Source organism: Lytechinus variegatus, chromosome 15 (genome assembly GCF_018143015.1).
Source record: "Lytechinus variegatus isolate NC3 chromosome 15, Lvar_3.0, whole genome shotgun sequence".
Lineage (NCBI taxonomy): Eukaryota > Metazoa > Echinodermata > Echinoidea > Temnopleuroida > Toxopneustidae > Lytechinus > Lytechinus variegatus.
This window is the reverse complement of record NC_054754.1, coordinates 1,499,308-1,515,433: the sequence shown is the minus strand read 5'-3', so window position 1 is coordinate 1,515,433 and position 16,126 is coordinate 1,499,308. Positions and strand designations below refer to the sequence as shown.

Below are 16,126 nucleotides of genomic sequence, written 5' to 3'. Positions count from 1 at the left end.
GTTGTAAAAAGTGGTAATTCTGCATGAGTATAAGCTATTTTAATACCTGACCTCATTAAAGGGGAATCCAACCCAAATAAAAACTTGTTTTTATAAGGAAAAGAAAAATCAGACAAGTTGATAGGTGAAAGTTTGAACAATATTGGACAAACAAAAAGAAAGATATGAATTTTTAAAAGTTGTAAATATTGGTAATCACTATACCCATGGAGACTTCAAATTGGCCGCATATGGGATGTCGTAGTGATGTAAGGCAAGGAATGGCTAAAATGTCATTTTTCCCAAAAGTTTTATTTCAAATTGTATTTTTCTTTCATGAGGACATAAAACAATATACTACATGGGTTATATTTAGATTACTGCCCCAGGGGAATGGGTACTTAGGAGAAAACCACAAATCCCTGATAATAAAGTACATGGCCTATGGGAAAGTTGTCCTTGCCCCTTGTCATAATTTACTTACCCAGTTGCCAATTTGAAATCTACATAGTATTAGTGATCTCAATTTTAAGGCAGCTATAACTTTCTTATTGCTTGTCCGATTTCTTTCAAACTTTCACCATTCTGTTTAATTTATTTTTCTCCTTCCCAACACAACATTTTATGGCCAAGGCTGGATTCCCCTTTACTCCTAGGTTTAAGGAGCATGATTTTCAAGAAACCTGCTCCTGCACTCCGATGAACTCCTCTTTCTTTGTTTCAAAATACCATACACATATGTATATTCTGCCCCTCCCCCATCTGATTTTCATTGCCTGTTTTATATTGCTCCTCTTTGGTTTTTCATTTTATCATTTTCCTTTCATCTCTTTATCATATCTTTCTTTTCTCCCTCTTGTCTCTTTCTCATATTTTTTGTGTGTATATGCTCCCTCCACTTCTATCTCTCACTCTTTGTGATTCCTCTCCTGTTTTGTTTTGTTTACGTTCAAGTTAAATAAAAGAAAAGAAAAAAAAGGAAAAAGCCCTGAATTGAAGAGACATATAATTAAATTCCATTTTGTGTATGAAGAGATGGAAACACTACTCAAATATTTCAATAAGCTTTTGTAACAAATGAAAAAGCTCTCAAATGAGAAAGAAATCAGTCAACCATCACTCATGCAAAGAATAGCTTATTTTTTCCTGATAAAAAAAATCATAAAGAGATTTTTCTGATTTGAATGGGACAAGAATGGTTAATGACACTCCGCATGAACACCTAGATATCGTATGCTGCCCTCTTGGTTAAGGTCATGTACAATTTCAAAGATTCGTCGAGTCGTGTCAGCAGCATAAAGAAATCATATACAATGGCTATATCAAGTAAACGGGGAATTTTATTCATATTTTTATGCTTACCGGTAAGCTACTATGCCTTTTCAGAAGAGGTCACGATCACTCATGAACCTCGAACGGATAAACAATGTTACAATGTTGGTGACAACGGGTCCATTTTACTTGACTTCAAAGTAAGTGGAACAGCATTATTAAACAGGTATGGAATATACTGGAACACAGATCCACAGGCACAAGGCTTCTGGAAGTACAATGGAAGCAGAAACCTCTTCTATGGGGAAAATCAGATGGAGCATCATTCAAGATTCCATGTGAGAAAAACATATGTGGCCCAGATGGTTTACTACAGATTGGATGTCAAATCACTCATATTGGAAGACCAAACATTCCATCTATATGCATTTATCGTCGACATCAAAACGGGAGATATCCTAAAAGCTTCAACATTGGGAGCAAGATTTCTTGTGAAAACACATTGTCCAAGAGGAAACGAAACATCTAACAAGGTTGGTGTTTCCTTTGTTCAAGAACCTCTCACTGACAGACAATGCTACACCCCAGGACAAAATGCTTCTATGACATTAGGATTTACTGTGAATGGAACAGCTCCAATTGAAAATTTTGGTGTGTTCATAAATACGGACCAAGACAGTCAAGGAACATGGATATGTAATGACAGCATCCCACTCTTATACACAGGATTACATGAAACAGAGAACAGGCGTTATCAAGTGAGAAAGAACGATGTCAACAGAACTGTGTTCTACTCATTGGAGGTTAACTCTTTAATCTCCTTTGATAAGGAATTCAAAGGCTATGCATTTATCATAGACGTCAGTAAGAGTAAAATTCTTCAAGTCTCTTCAAAGGCGGTTAACTTCAATGTGAGCCAACACTGTCAAAGAGACAATGAGCCGCCATCAACTAAATGCCCAGATGATTCCAGATCAAGGAACATTTATCTGGTAAGTTTTACTCTGTGGTGCCACCGCTATTACATATATATAAGGTGGACACCATGCCCATACATAAAAGCACATTAAAATGCAGGTTTTTCACTACCTGGTGATGTATGAGAGTACAGGGAAAGGGGTATCAATTGACCAAAATCTGGAAAAAATGGTATACACATGTACTTTTCAATCTCCGACACATGAAAAGGATTTTACTTTCACCCTTTCATGTAAATAGAATATTTGAATCATTATTTTGGGTGGGGAAACAGAGAAATTCTTGGTACTATGACAGGAATCTTGAGATGGAAAGATGATTTCTTGATCAGGGTCTATTTTTAAATCCATATATGAGCGTGGTATCAGCCTTCTAATGATGGTGTATTTTAAGTCCATCTGTCAGGACCAACATAATACATGTATATACATGTGCAATAAAAAATAAAAATACTTGAGAAGAAGGACTGGATAAAACAATGACAAATATGAATATAAAAGCAGGAATTACAGAAATATCCCCTTTTCTTCTTTTATTTTGATTTTCAGGCAACAAAGTGGATTCTGATAAGCGTTTTGGATATGGTTGCATTCATCATTATCCTTGTCCTCTTCGAGAAGTGCCAATGCAATGTAATGCTGAAACTTATACGTGTTTGGATGCCTTTGCTGTATCATCTTCCAGGCCATGCCTTAGTACCACTATATGGTATTCCATCTTTCAACTTTATGGGCCAGTATTCAAGTAATTGATGATGTGCTCCTTCTCTTATAGAGTACCAAAGCAATGACGTCAGTTGCCTTGGTGTCATGGCGGCCTGGTTCTAAACAAATGAACCCGCCGAATAAAAACTTGTGTTTCTCATAGGAGAAAATGGCTGCTATCGCAGTTTGATCGCTTGCAACCTATCTTTCAGACGAGCCAAAGTCACTTGCAAAGTACAGACGATCATTAGCAGCGACTCTGTTTAGAACCAGCCTGCCATGACACCATGGCAACTGACGTCACACATCGGTATTCTATTGCCTCTCAATTTTGTTTCTGATTTCTGATTTGCTATGTACAATGTATAAAAAAATCATCATGGCTGAATCAACCAAACCGTTTACCCAGCCATTCAAGGGTTATTATTATGAAGATTTTATTGTGTTTTTATGAAGAGATATATACCAAATCTGGCATAATAACAAATTAATATGTAATTAGCGACAAAATATATTTCATACAGTGAAAATTAAGTACTACACATTAAACAAACTCATCGTGATCTAAAAACTGAGAAGTATTTTTATATGCATGCATTCTTATAAAGAAATATTAAAAATATATTGCAAGATTTTGTATTCTATTTTGAAAAATATGCAATCTATGAGCCTCATCAATCTAAATTTATCATTACTTCAGAGTTGATTTAATAGTAGTTTAATGGATAAGAAAGGACTAAAATCACTGGTATTACATTTGATATAAAAGTATAAATATTAGGACTTTACACCGTGGATAAAGTTATAATGTCCATGATGCTATAGTGTTATGTTCATTTAAAGTTCTCTTTTTTATATCTTAAATCTGTCAGTAAAGCATGACCTTAACACCAATTGACAGAAAATGAAATACTGTAGAGTGAAAAGTAATGCACTTAAAAAAAAAACCGAAAGATAATAGAATGATGAGTTCAACGTTAACCTGATGATTGTGCTCTCCATTGTCAGCAGTTTAAAATGAATGTCTTCTTGAGATAGTGCCTTGTAAACGTCTTCCTTTGATGTTGAATACAATTTGGTGCATGTTGTTGAAAGCTCTAATGTTACAGACAGCAGATTTATCAAGCACAGTAGAGTATATGCATGTAAGAACTGTGCTATATATAAATGGACCATATCATTATATTGGAATTTTTATTACTTAAAATGAAATATTGGACATTTTTATTAATATTTATTATCCCCCAATGAATTATTTAAAAAAAAATTATCTACCCTTGGCCCATATTCTGAAGTCTATATCAACTCTGGGTTAAAATTATGGAAAGCCTAGAATAAACAAAATTTTATTAAAATTGTACACTTCTATAATTTATTGTGTTCTTTTCCAAAGCTTTAATGGTGAATAAAACAAATTTTTAAATATTTCCAAATAGTTATAATGAAGTAGACACCAAATGGTCTGTCAAGTTGAATCTATATCAATAGTTAAACCACAATTTTATCCCAGAGTTCAAATTAAACTCAAGATGAGAATATGGGCCATGGTGTACTATTTGCATACATGTACTAATGGGGTGCTGCACATAGAGTTGTAATTGAACTGCAAACTTTGAATGCCTTGCATTGCCCCTTTAATCTAACTTATATATGAGTGCTTTGTATTTGATGAAGTGGTGCAGTGACATATCTTGGGAAGTGGAGACAAATATAACACACGCCTAGAGCCCATTTGTCAAGATGTTTAAAAAAAGGCAATTAAAATAATTAACCTTTAAATTACACAATGAAAAAAAATCATCAGTGTAAAACGATAGGAAGGGAAGTTCTACTGCATGAGTAAAAAAAACAAAAAAACTTGACACCCCACAAATCCCAAATTTAAGGAAAATATATGCCATGAACACGTACTTGTTATATATATATAGCCTGTTCACCCAAATATTTGATATCATATTTATATGGTATGTCTTCATGCTTGGATGGCCAGGAGGTATTCTTTGCAGTGATGTAAATTTTGGTTTGTGCCAAAGTAAGACATGACTGAATGAAATAATCCAAATGTCAATGATGTCATAATCCAAAAAGGGTTGCACTAAAATCCATTTCAAAACACCATCCGGTAATTTACAATATAACTGTGTAATAAACACATTTTAGTATAGTTCTCAAGATAATTGAATGGGATTAGCAAATATCTTTACTAATTCATTAAGGATTATGACATCAATGGCATCTGGATTCATTCATTGCAGTCATGCCTTACTTTGGTGCAAGTCAAAATTTGAATCACTGCAAAGAATACCTCCTGATTATTCAAGCATGAAGACATACTTAATGAAAAAAAATATGAGCTAGGTATCTATCTCTGGATTTGCAATGCCATTCCCTGATTTGATTTATTTATTTTAGAAATAGGGAGCTGTTTTGCTAAGATGGTCATGCACAATTGGTGATCCTTTCTTGTGCTAAATTATATTCTAAAATTTTATTCCCATCAGGGTAATTAGCAAAATTATAAATGTTATCAAGTATTTGACTCCAAAGTTTCTGAAGGTTTCACCCAATGGGAGGCCTAATTTTCCACAAACTCTGCTTTTTAGGCTCCCTGCATTTATTACAAACTGCAGTTCACCTTATAAAGTCTTGAAATGCTTGTTGTTAAAGCTGAACAAATACACACAATTAAACTCACTAAATTTAACTCCCATTATGTTAAAACAAAGAACATATGGTTACCTTATTATTTTAGCAAAGGAAAGGGTCATCACCAGCCGTCATAACTTATAACAGCTTTAGGAATAGCTCCTACGGTTGGACATATTTTGTTTACAAATATCAGTCAGTATTCTACGCAATATCAGCAATAAACTAAATACCATCATTATATGCAATATCATATGAAAAGCTGCATTGCTCTAAGATTATATCATAACTTGTGCAGTCTATGAAGTGAAGTAAGAATAGAGAAAAAAAGGTTGATTTTATGGAACTGCCTAATACATGTACATATACATGTAATGTACATCCAGGCATTACAAGAAACTGAAGCCAGAAGAAAGAATATGTCCTTGATGCAAGTATGGTGTAGAGGATGAACTTCGCTCCCTTGTCACCTGCTCATGTTTAAATCATCCCAGGCTGGGATTATACTCTAAATTACATGACATACTACCCAATTTCCAAAGATTAAACAACATAAATGTATGCAATGTGTATCAACTGTGCCAAAGTATAACCACCAAAGTGCTATTTTGTTATTGATTTTATCTTGCATTTTTCACGAAAGTTCATACATTAAAAACTGGAATTATAAGACTTGATTTTGCTTTCAGCTTTTATTTTATTACACATTTTTTACATGTTTATGTATGTCATTACCATCACAGTAAATATCTATGCATTTGCTAATGAAGGATAGAAGTCACTGTGGCCTGTATTCTCAAAAGAGGTTTCATTTGTACCTTGAACATTACAAAACCATGGACTATGCAGATTTTTAATTGATTATGCTTATTTCCCCACATACCATGAGAAAAACTAAAAAATAAATGTGCACTTTTGGTAAATGGTGCTAAAATTAAAGTGAGATAATACCAGATATCTGCAAAGTCCAATGTATTGTACAAGGGTACATTGGGAATACAGGGCATTACGTGTGAAGACAAGAACAAAAGACAGAAATAGATACAAGGTGGGTGAAAAAAAGGGGAGAAAGAAGGGAAATGAATTTTCAGACCAACAAAATGTAACAGATAGAAAATGAGAAGAGTGAAAGGGTTAAAACAGAAGAAAAATACATCAGACTAACAGAAGGTGAATGAAGGGGAAAGTGAAAAACATCACAATGCTAAGTAGGAGAGGGGGCCTTGACCAAAACAGTTTGTGACAGAGATCGGCATATACCTGTAAAAACCACTTTTGATACAACATTTCAAATCATTCATTCTGTTGGTCCAATGTATTTTCTAACTAATTTACGAAGTTCAAGAAACAATGTGAGAGTGAAATGATAGAAAAAGAAAAATGAGAAATTAAGGACTGACAGAGAAGGGAAACAAGAGATACTCTGAACATGAAAAGTGTGATGGCCAATAAATAAGAGAAAGGAGTAGTAGAGGTGCTGAGACATTCTGAGAAGACAAAGATGAGGAGGTGTTGTGTATCAGCCCCACAACATCTTTATCTGACAAGAATGTTCCAGCACCACTGCAGAGAAGGAAGAGAATTATATGTCATGAACTTATAAAACAGTTTACTCTGAGTGGAGTAACTTGGAAGATGTAAGCAAGAAAGAAATACAAAGAAATGGTAGATCAACCTTAGGGGTAGCATTTCACAAAATGAGAAAGGACTGACAGAGAAGGGAAACAAGAGATACTCTGAACATGAAAAGTGTGATGGCCAATAAATAAGAGAAAGGAGTAGTAGAGGTGCTGAGACATTCTGAGAAGACAAAGATGAGGAGGTGTTGTGTATCAGCCCCACAACATATTTATCTGACAAGAATGTTCCAGCACCACTGCAGAGAAGGAAGAGAATTATATGTCATGAACTTATAAAACAGTTTACTCTGAGTGGAGTAACTTGGAAGATGTAAGCAAGAAAGAAATACAAAGAAATGGTAGATCAACCTTAGGGGTAGCATTTCACAAAATGAGAAATTAAGGACTGACAGAGAAGGGAAACAAGAGATACTCTGAACATGAAAAGTGTGATGGCCAATAAATAAGAGAAAGGAGTAGTAGAGGTGCTGAGACATTCTGAGAAGACAAAGATGAGGAGGTGTTGTGTATCAGCCCCACAACATCTTTATCTGACAAGAATGTTCCAGCACCACTGCAGAGAAGGAAGAGAATTATATGTCATGAACTTATAAAACAGTTTACTCTGAGTGGAGTAACTTGGAAGATGTAAGCAAGAAAGAAATACAAAGAAATGGTAGATCAACCTTAGGGGTAGCATTTCACAAAATGAGAAATTAAGGACTGACAGAGAAGGGAAACAAGAGATACTCTGAACATGAAAAGTGTGATGGCCAATAAATAAGAGAAAGGAGTAGTAGAGGTGCTGAGACATTCTGAGAAGACAAAGATGAGGAGGTGTTGTGTATCAGCCCCACAACATCTTTATCTGACAAGAATGTTCCAGCACCACTGCAGAGAAGGAAGAGAATTATATGTCATGAACTTATAAAACAGTTTACTCTGAGTGGAGTAACTTGGAAGATGTAAGCAAGAAAGAAATACAAAGAAATGGTAGATCAACCTTAGGGGTAGCATTTCACAAAATGAGAAATTAAGGACTGACAGAGAAGGGAAACAAGAGATACTCTGAACATGAAAAGTGTGATGGCCAATAAATAAGAGAAAGGAGTAGTAGAGGTGCTGAGACATTCTGAGAAGACAAAGATGAGGAGGTGTTGTGTATCAGCCCCACAACATCTTTATCTGACAAGAATGTTCCAGCACCACTGCAGAGAAGGAAGAGAATTATATGTCATGAACTTATAAAACAGTTTACTCTGAGTGGAGTAACTTGGAAGATGTAAGCAAGAAAGAAATACAAAGAAATGGTAGATCAACCTTAGGGGTAGCATTTCACAAAATGAGAAATTAAGGACTGACAGAGAAGGGAAACAAGAGATACTCTGAACATGAAAAGTGTGATGGCCAATAAATAAGAGAAAGGAGTAGTAGAGGTGCTGAGACATTCTGAGAAGACAAATATGAGGAGGTGTTGTGTATCAGCCCCACAACATCTTTATCTGACAAGAATGTTCCAGCACCACTGCAGAGAAGGAAGAGAATTATATGTCATGAACTTATAAAACAGTTTACTCTGAGTGGAGTAACTTGGAAGATGTAAGCAAGAAAGAAATACAAAGAAATGGTAGATCAACCTTAGGGGTAGCATTTCACAAAATGAGAAATTAAGGACTGACAGAGAAGGGAAACAAGAGATACTCTGAACATGAAAAGTGTGATGGCCAATAAATAAGAGAAAGGAGTAGTAGAGGTGCTGAGACATTCTGAGAAGACAAAGATGAGGTGTTGTGTATCAGCCCCACAACATCTTTATCTGACAAGAATGTTCCAGCACCACTGCAGAGAAGGAAGAGAATTATATGTCATGAACTTATAAAACAGTTTACTCTGAGTGGAGTAACTTGGAAGATGTAAGCAAGAAAGAAATACAAAGAAATGGTAGATCAACCTTAGGGGTAGCATTTCACAAAATGAGAAATTAAGGACTGACAGAGAAGGGAAACAAGAGATACTCTGAACATGAAAAGTGTGATGGCCAATAAATAAGAGAAAGGAGTAGTAGAGGTGCTGAGACATTCTGAGAAGACAAAGATGAGGAGGTGTTGTGTATCAGCCCCACAACATCTTTATCTGACAAGAATGTTCCAGCACCACTGCAGAGAAGGAAGAGAATTATATGTCATGAACTTATAAAACAGTTTACTCTGAGTGGAGTAACTTGGAAGATGTAAGCAAGAAAGAAATACAAAGAAATGGTAGATCAACCTTAGGGGTAGCATTTCACAAAATGAGAAATTAAGGACTGACAGAGAAGGGAAACAAGAGATACTCTGAACATGAAAAGTGTGATGGCCAATAAATAAGAGAAAGGAGTAGTAGAGGTGCTGAGACATTCTGAGAAGACAAAGATGAGGAGGTGTTGTGTATCAGCCCCACAACATCTTTATCTGACAAGAATGTTCCAGCACCACTGCAGAGAAGGAAGAGAATTATATGTCACGAACTTATAAAACAGTTTACTCTGAGTGGAGTAACTTGGAAGATGTAAGCAAGAAAGAAATACAAAGAAATGGTAGATCAACCTTAGGGGTAGCATTTCACAAAATGAGAAATTAAGGACTGACAGAGAAGGGAAACAAGAGATACTCTGAACATGAAAAGTGTGATGGCCAATAAATAAGAGAAAGGAGTAGTAGAGGTGCTGAGACATTCTGAGAAGACAAAGATGAGGAGGTGTTGTGTATCAGCCCCACAACATCTTTATCTGACAAGAATGTTCCAGCACCACTGCAGAGAAGGAAGAGAATTATATGTCACGAACTTATAAAACAGTTTACTCTGAGTGGAGTAACTTGGAAGATGTAAGCAAGAAAGAAATACAAAGAAATGGTAGATCAACCTTAGGGGTAGCATTTCACAAAATGAGAAATTAAGGACTGACAGAGAAGGGAAACAAGAGATACTCTGAACATGAAAAGTGTGATGGCCAATAAATAAGAGAAAGGAGTAGTAGAGGTGCTGAGACATTCTGAGAAGACAAAGATGAGGAGGTGTTGTGTATCAGCCCCACAACATCTTTATCTGACAAGAATGTTCCAGCACCACTGCAGAGAAGGAAGAGAATTATATGTCATGAACTTATAAAACAGTTTACTCTGAGTGGAGTAACTTGGAAGATGTAAGCAAGAAAGACATACAAAGAAATGGTAGATCAACCCTAGGGGTAGCATTTCACAAAACACAATTCAGTGACTATTGTTATAAGTTACCAAAACCATTGCATCTGATTGGCTCAGATTTAAATCAGTTAAAATAACTGATTATTTCTTTTATGAAACACCCCCCCCCCCCCCGATGTGCTCCAAAGTCACTCAACATAAAACCCAGAACACAAAGTAATTAACTGCACAGTTGATTTTCATGACTGGATGCATGTGATGTGATCAAACATGGAAATCAGACCTGTGATCAATTGACAAGCTTTGTGTAAAGCGTCTCTGTGTATATCCAAGTGAACTGTCCCCCTACTGTACATTGATCAGTGCTTGTGAGATGATTTCTAATGCAGCCAACCTGACAAGGTACATTGAGGTTTGCTTCAAAATTACATTTAGAACATCCAAAGTCAATATGTCTTTATTTGTCTTTTTGTCTCTCTGAATCTCTCTATGTATTCTTTTAATCTCTTTTTTCTCTCAAAACAAACAAATATACATTACAACAATGAAGTCTCCTTCACTGCCAGTTTTCTGCCCAATCGGGCACTCATGGCCTTCACTCAAAAAAAGACATGTTTCATTCCAAGAATGCACCACTTGCAGTATTTCACAGTTCAGTCATCTCATATCCTCCTCATTTTCTCTAAAAACCTACCAACACACAGCATACCCCTAGTCAAATCTATTTTACCATCAGAAGAAGTTTCTTTTCTCCTGACTTTTTTCCCAACTTAAGTTAATCTATCATAATGAATTCAAGAATTCTTCATTGCAATATCCATAATCAAATGGAAATGCACACATTATTGTGGAGCCTGGTGGATTAGTCTTCAGACTTTAAAGGGGAAGTTCACCCTTAAGAAAACTTTGTTGTAAAAATAGCAGAAAAAATAGTAAAAAATATTGGTGAAGGTTTGAGGAAAATCCGTTAAAGGATAAGAAAGTTATTAGATTTCAAAGTTTTGGAGTTGTGACGTCATAAACAAGCAGCTGCCTCATGTGTTATGTAATATAAAATGCATGAATTTCAAATTTTGCATGGTTCCTGATGACTTAATTTTGTTTTCTATTCATGATCGGGGGTGAAATGATTTGTCTATTGATATACAAAAGTTACAGTGACAACCATTTTCAATTTTCTGAGAAAATGAAATTTCTTTGATTTTTTACCATTCGCTATGTAGGAATGCTGCTCGCATATGACGTCACAAATCAAATAATTGAAATTCTAATAACTTTTTAATTATTTGATGAAATTTTCTCAAACCTTCGGCAATATTTTTTATTATTTTTTCTGCTATTTTTACAATAAACTTTTTGTCAGGGTGAACTTCCCCTTTAAAACAGAGGATTGTGGGTGTTGCACTAGGAAAATGGGTATCTGGCAGGAATTTATTCCTTGAAATGCTGTATGCTGTAAAAGACTTGCCAGGCTAAACCAAGGGGAACAATATCCAAGTATTTTTAGAAGCACATAGAGATGATAAATGATAAGCACCACACAAGAACTGAATATTATTATCATTATATCCAACATAAATGAAATCCTATAAAGGGATTTGTTCAAATAGAATCATGTGACCAAACAAATTCTAGCAATGCTGTTGAAACAAAGCGCAGAGATGCCAAGTTCAAAGACCAGCTATGCATGAGATTTTCTGTGAATCTGAGTGAGATCACAGACATTGTGTACAATGTATATGGGGATAGGCTGTGAGAGTTGCGTGAGACAGAGATTTGAGGGGATGAACAAGAGTCCAAAATGCTTGAGTCTCACGCATAATGCATGAGACTTGGTAGCTCTGAAAGCGCCCATGAAGAAAATTTGCTGTACCATGATGTCAATGATGTAATAATGCTCTATATCATCATTGACATCGCAGGTCGTGCAACCTCTTCAACACGCTGGTCAAAAAAATAGTAATTGGCAGTCCAATTCTTGCTAAGCTTCCTCAAAGCCTGGTATTTTCATCATTATTATCATGTACTGATTAAGAAAATAACACCCACAGCATACTCTACTATATCAGGCCTTCACTTTACTTGATTTTAAAGCAATTTTGTACATTACAGAACAAAAAGGAAAAGATTTAAATGGAACAAGTAATCTTCAAGGCCAATGAGAGAGAGCCATTGATGCAAGTAAAAAAAAAATCTAAGGCATTTGTAGCATTGGATTAATTCAATCTCTGCTTTTAATATTTTCAAATATTATATTATTTATTGCATGCCAGTCCCAATTGACCATTAAAAAATCATGTCAATCATGCATTGAACATTTATCTCCTACATTAAACTGTTTTAAGAAGAGAAGACAAATGATGACACCCGTACAAAATCAATTTCATGAATTTTTTTGGTAATATTTTTTGTCAATATTATGTAGGAAAAATAAGACACAAAGTCTATAGAAGTATAAATAAAAGTCTTTGTTTAGTCTGCATTTAATCCAAGGTTTAATTGTGAAAACAATCCATAATCATTATCTCTGTATGCTATGAAGAATGTCAAATTATCATTTATTAGACTCCACTTACCAAAATAATGTGATAAAAAAATTTGTATAATAAATCTTTGTACAACGGTAGTGTGGCTCACCATCTGTACTCCAAGTGAATTACTCAACTTAAAATTGAAGTAACAACAGAGATTATAGCAATGTGAACAGACCTACAAATACTCACTCATTCACACAGTTTTGACACAGGTCTGTGGATATGTCCATGGGACAGTTCACACAATGCCACCTCACACCGACGATGGGTGAAACACCACAGCCATCACAGCTATAGCCAACATGGCTCATATCCGTCTGTGAAAAATAAAAGGAAAAATATGATTTAAGCACATATGATATGGGTAATCTGAAAGTTTGACCAAACATAATATTCTAATAATATCTCTAATAATCACCTCACATGACTCAGAACCATAGAAAAAATGAGCTAATGGCATATTATCACTTTATATTCCATAAGGTACATAAACATATCATCTCTTATTTCCCCAAAGGTTTATAAACACATCATCTCATATATTCCCTAAGGTTCAAAATCAAAAAGTCTGAGTTAAATCCTATAGTAGGAATCCCACTCCTGAAGACGGACCATCTTTTCTCCTCTCCTGCTATACAACTCTATTCGCTGACTCAAACCAGCCTTCTCTCATCCACTCAAGCCTCTCACCCTGCCAACTACTCTCCTTTCCACTCCTTCTGGTTTACAGTCCTTTTAAGGACTACATTCACTCAAAAAGAATACTCTACTTCCCAACCTCTACTTTCTCGCCTTTCCATTTCACTTTTATTTCTATCAACTTTTATCTCCATTCTAAAAGGGCCCCGTCTTACAAAGAGTTATGATTGATCCAATCAATCGTAACACTGGAAATCCATCCGTGTCATATTTTTTTACAGAAAATTTGCAAAATGTCCTTTGTTAACAAAGAAGAACACACCAAATTTTCAAGAAATCAATGAATTTATGGATAAACATTTTTTTATCTAGAATTTTTTTTTTGAACAAACATGCATGTTATATGTTGACTTTGCTGGCTTTCCATAGTTGCATGTGATCGGATCAATCGCAACTCTTTGTAAGACGGGCCCCAGGACTTTACTACATGGTGTAGCATAAACCACTTCCACGGCAGTTTATACATGTTCATGTTCTTAGATGAGAGTGTGGCTGGCCTATACTAGTTTATGGTTTCAGATGTAATTTGGACAATACACATGTGACACACCAACCTACTGTATTTAGGGAATGATAGCTTTGATGCTGGGTCTTCTTGCACTCAAGAAATAATTAATTCCTACAAGACTTATGTAAAAAATATTATCATTATTACAAGAGGAAAAGATAAGATCTTATGACTGATATACTTACCTGTTGTTTGAGTGTGGCATTTCTTAATTTCTTGAGTCTTACTAACTCTTTATACTCTTCTGAATCTTTCAGCTCACTAGGGATATCATCCTCTTCCTACAAGCAAGAAAAAAAAAGGATTATTATTCCATAGCGAGCATGTCAAAATCTACACAAAAAAGATTAATCTAGAAAAGGGAATGATTGTAATTAGAAAAAGCAATTGATACCACCTGTATCAATGTTTTAACCCTTACTTACCTGGGCTGCTCTGTGAGCTTATAGTCCTGGGGGGGGGGGTGGTGCCTTAAATGCCTTTTAGGACCCCCTTTAAAATCTTAGATTGCGCTATAGCAACAAAAATTTGCACAAAGGTAGGGAATGAAATGATCTATGCCATTGCATAGGTAAATTGAAAAAATTTCATATTTTTTTAAATATGAATGAATGCTAATTTATTAATAAAATCATACTTTTTGCTCTAATTCACTAAATAAAGCTCCTAGAAAGCAAATTTTTGGTGAAAATAAAAATTCTGCTTTCAAAATCATTTTCTCATGTATTTTAATTTTTTTTTACATTTTTTATGTATTTCTTTGTTTTTTCATCTTTTATTCTTATTGTTTTTTCAACAACATTCATCAGGGACACTACTTCAGTCATAAATAGCATCAAATCAAATGACTGTTGTCAATAAAAGTGAGAATAACCACTCATTTAAGAATTTTAGATGAAACAGATTTTGTACGAACTTTGTACAGGATATATAAGATTTTAGGGTTAAAAGATGTGAGCTTCACAACCTGAGGGTATGATTGCAACATATTATTTAGCCTTTTTTTTGGTAGATTTTATCATTGTCATTATTAGTATCAGCATTTTATTATTGTTAATAGCATTATTATCATTAACACTATCTTATTTCTTGTGTCTCATTGTCAACGCTGCAAATAAATTAGAGTAAATTAGCGAGCTCTAATATCAAAATCAAGAATTCTGTAAAGTATAACATGAATAAATTTTGTTCATTAGAGTCCCATCACCCTTTAACCTAAAATTGGAAGCTAAGGATTTCAATGTTACCATTATGGAATCAGCATCATAGTCCAGATCATAGTCCAAAGCATCATCTTCATTCATTAGAACAGGAGCTCGGAGAGACTGAAGGAATGTCGAGGGCGCCAATGTAAGCCTGTTGTAAGGGTTAATGAAGCGACGCTGAGAAGGCTACAAGTATTTAAAAAAGAATAAGAGAAAAAAAAAATATATGAAAAAGAATATTGAATTTGTAAAATTCCTAAAACAAAATGCAACAATATTAAAATGCACACTCTCATACTTCTTGCACATTTTTTAAAGGTTCAAAAGAAAACAATTTTCAGATACTTACTTTCTTATTTGTGTAAGTTGCCATGTTGGGCATTCGACCTGGAATAGGCAGCCCTGCTTTCCCAAGTTTGATGAAATACTTTTGTACTCTGCTGGCAACCTGATTAAGGGTACAAAGCATTATTGATTTAACAACATTGATACAATATGGATTTAAAAAAAAATCAAATATTCATCCTGAACCAACACAATATTTTTTTACAACTTTAGATGATACGTGTATTTTAGGTATTGAAAAGTAAAGGTTTATTGCATGTTTAATAGAAAAAAGATTTTCAGGCTATACTAGTATAATTGCTAGACACAACAAGTATTTTCTGGGGATTTACTTTATATATTTGTAAATATATAATTATAATAATTATTTTATCATGGATCAATAATAAATGAATCTTGTCTCCCATTCACATCTCAGACTAATGGGAGCATCATTGGTATGGTCTAATGTATTG

At 34.7% G+C, this 16,126-nt stretch overlaps 1 protein-coding gene across 2 annotated transcripts in view; it reads right to left on the bottom strand.

The window, feature by feature from the left end:
• The window catches only part of LOC121429310 (ZZ-type zinc finger-containing protein 3-like), a 37,563-nt gene that overhangs the window by 6,802 nt on the left and 14,635 nt on the right, over positions 1 to 16,126 (bottom strand). The window contains exons 8-11 of one of the 2 annotated variants that reach the window (XM_041626315.1): positions 15,676 to 15,774; positions 15,369 to 15,512; positions 14,307 to 14,402; positions 13,104 to 13,231 (exon numbers count right to left, since the gene is read on the bottom strand). In XM_041626315.1, coding sequence (XP_041482249.1) covers positions 13,104 to 13,231; positions 14,307 to 14,402; positions 15,369 to 15,512; positions 15,676 to 15,774 — 467 coding nt within the window. Of the gene's footprint in view, positions 1 to 13,103; positions 13,236 to 14,306; positions 14,403 to 15,368; positions 15,513 to 15,675; positions 15,775 to 16,126 lie in introns of both variants that reach the window. The other variant, XM_041626316.1, reaches the window with a different exon arrangement.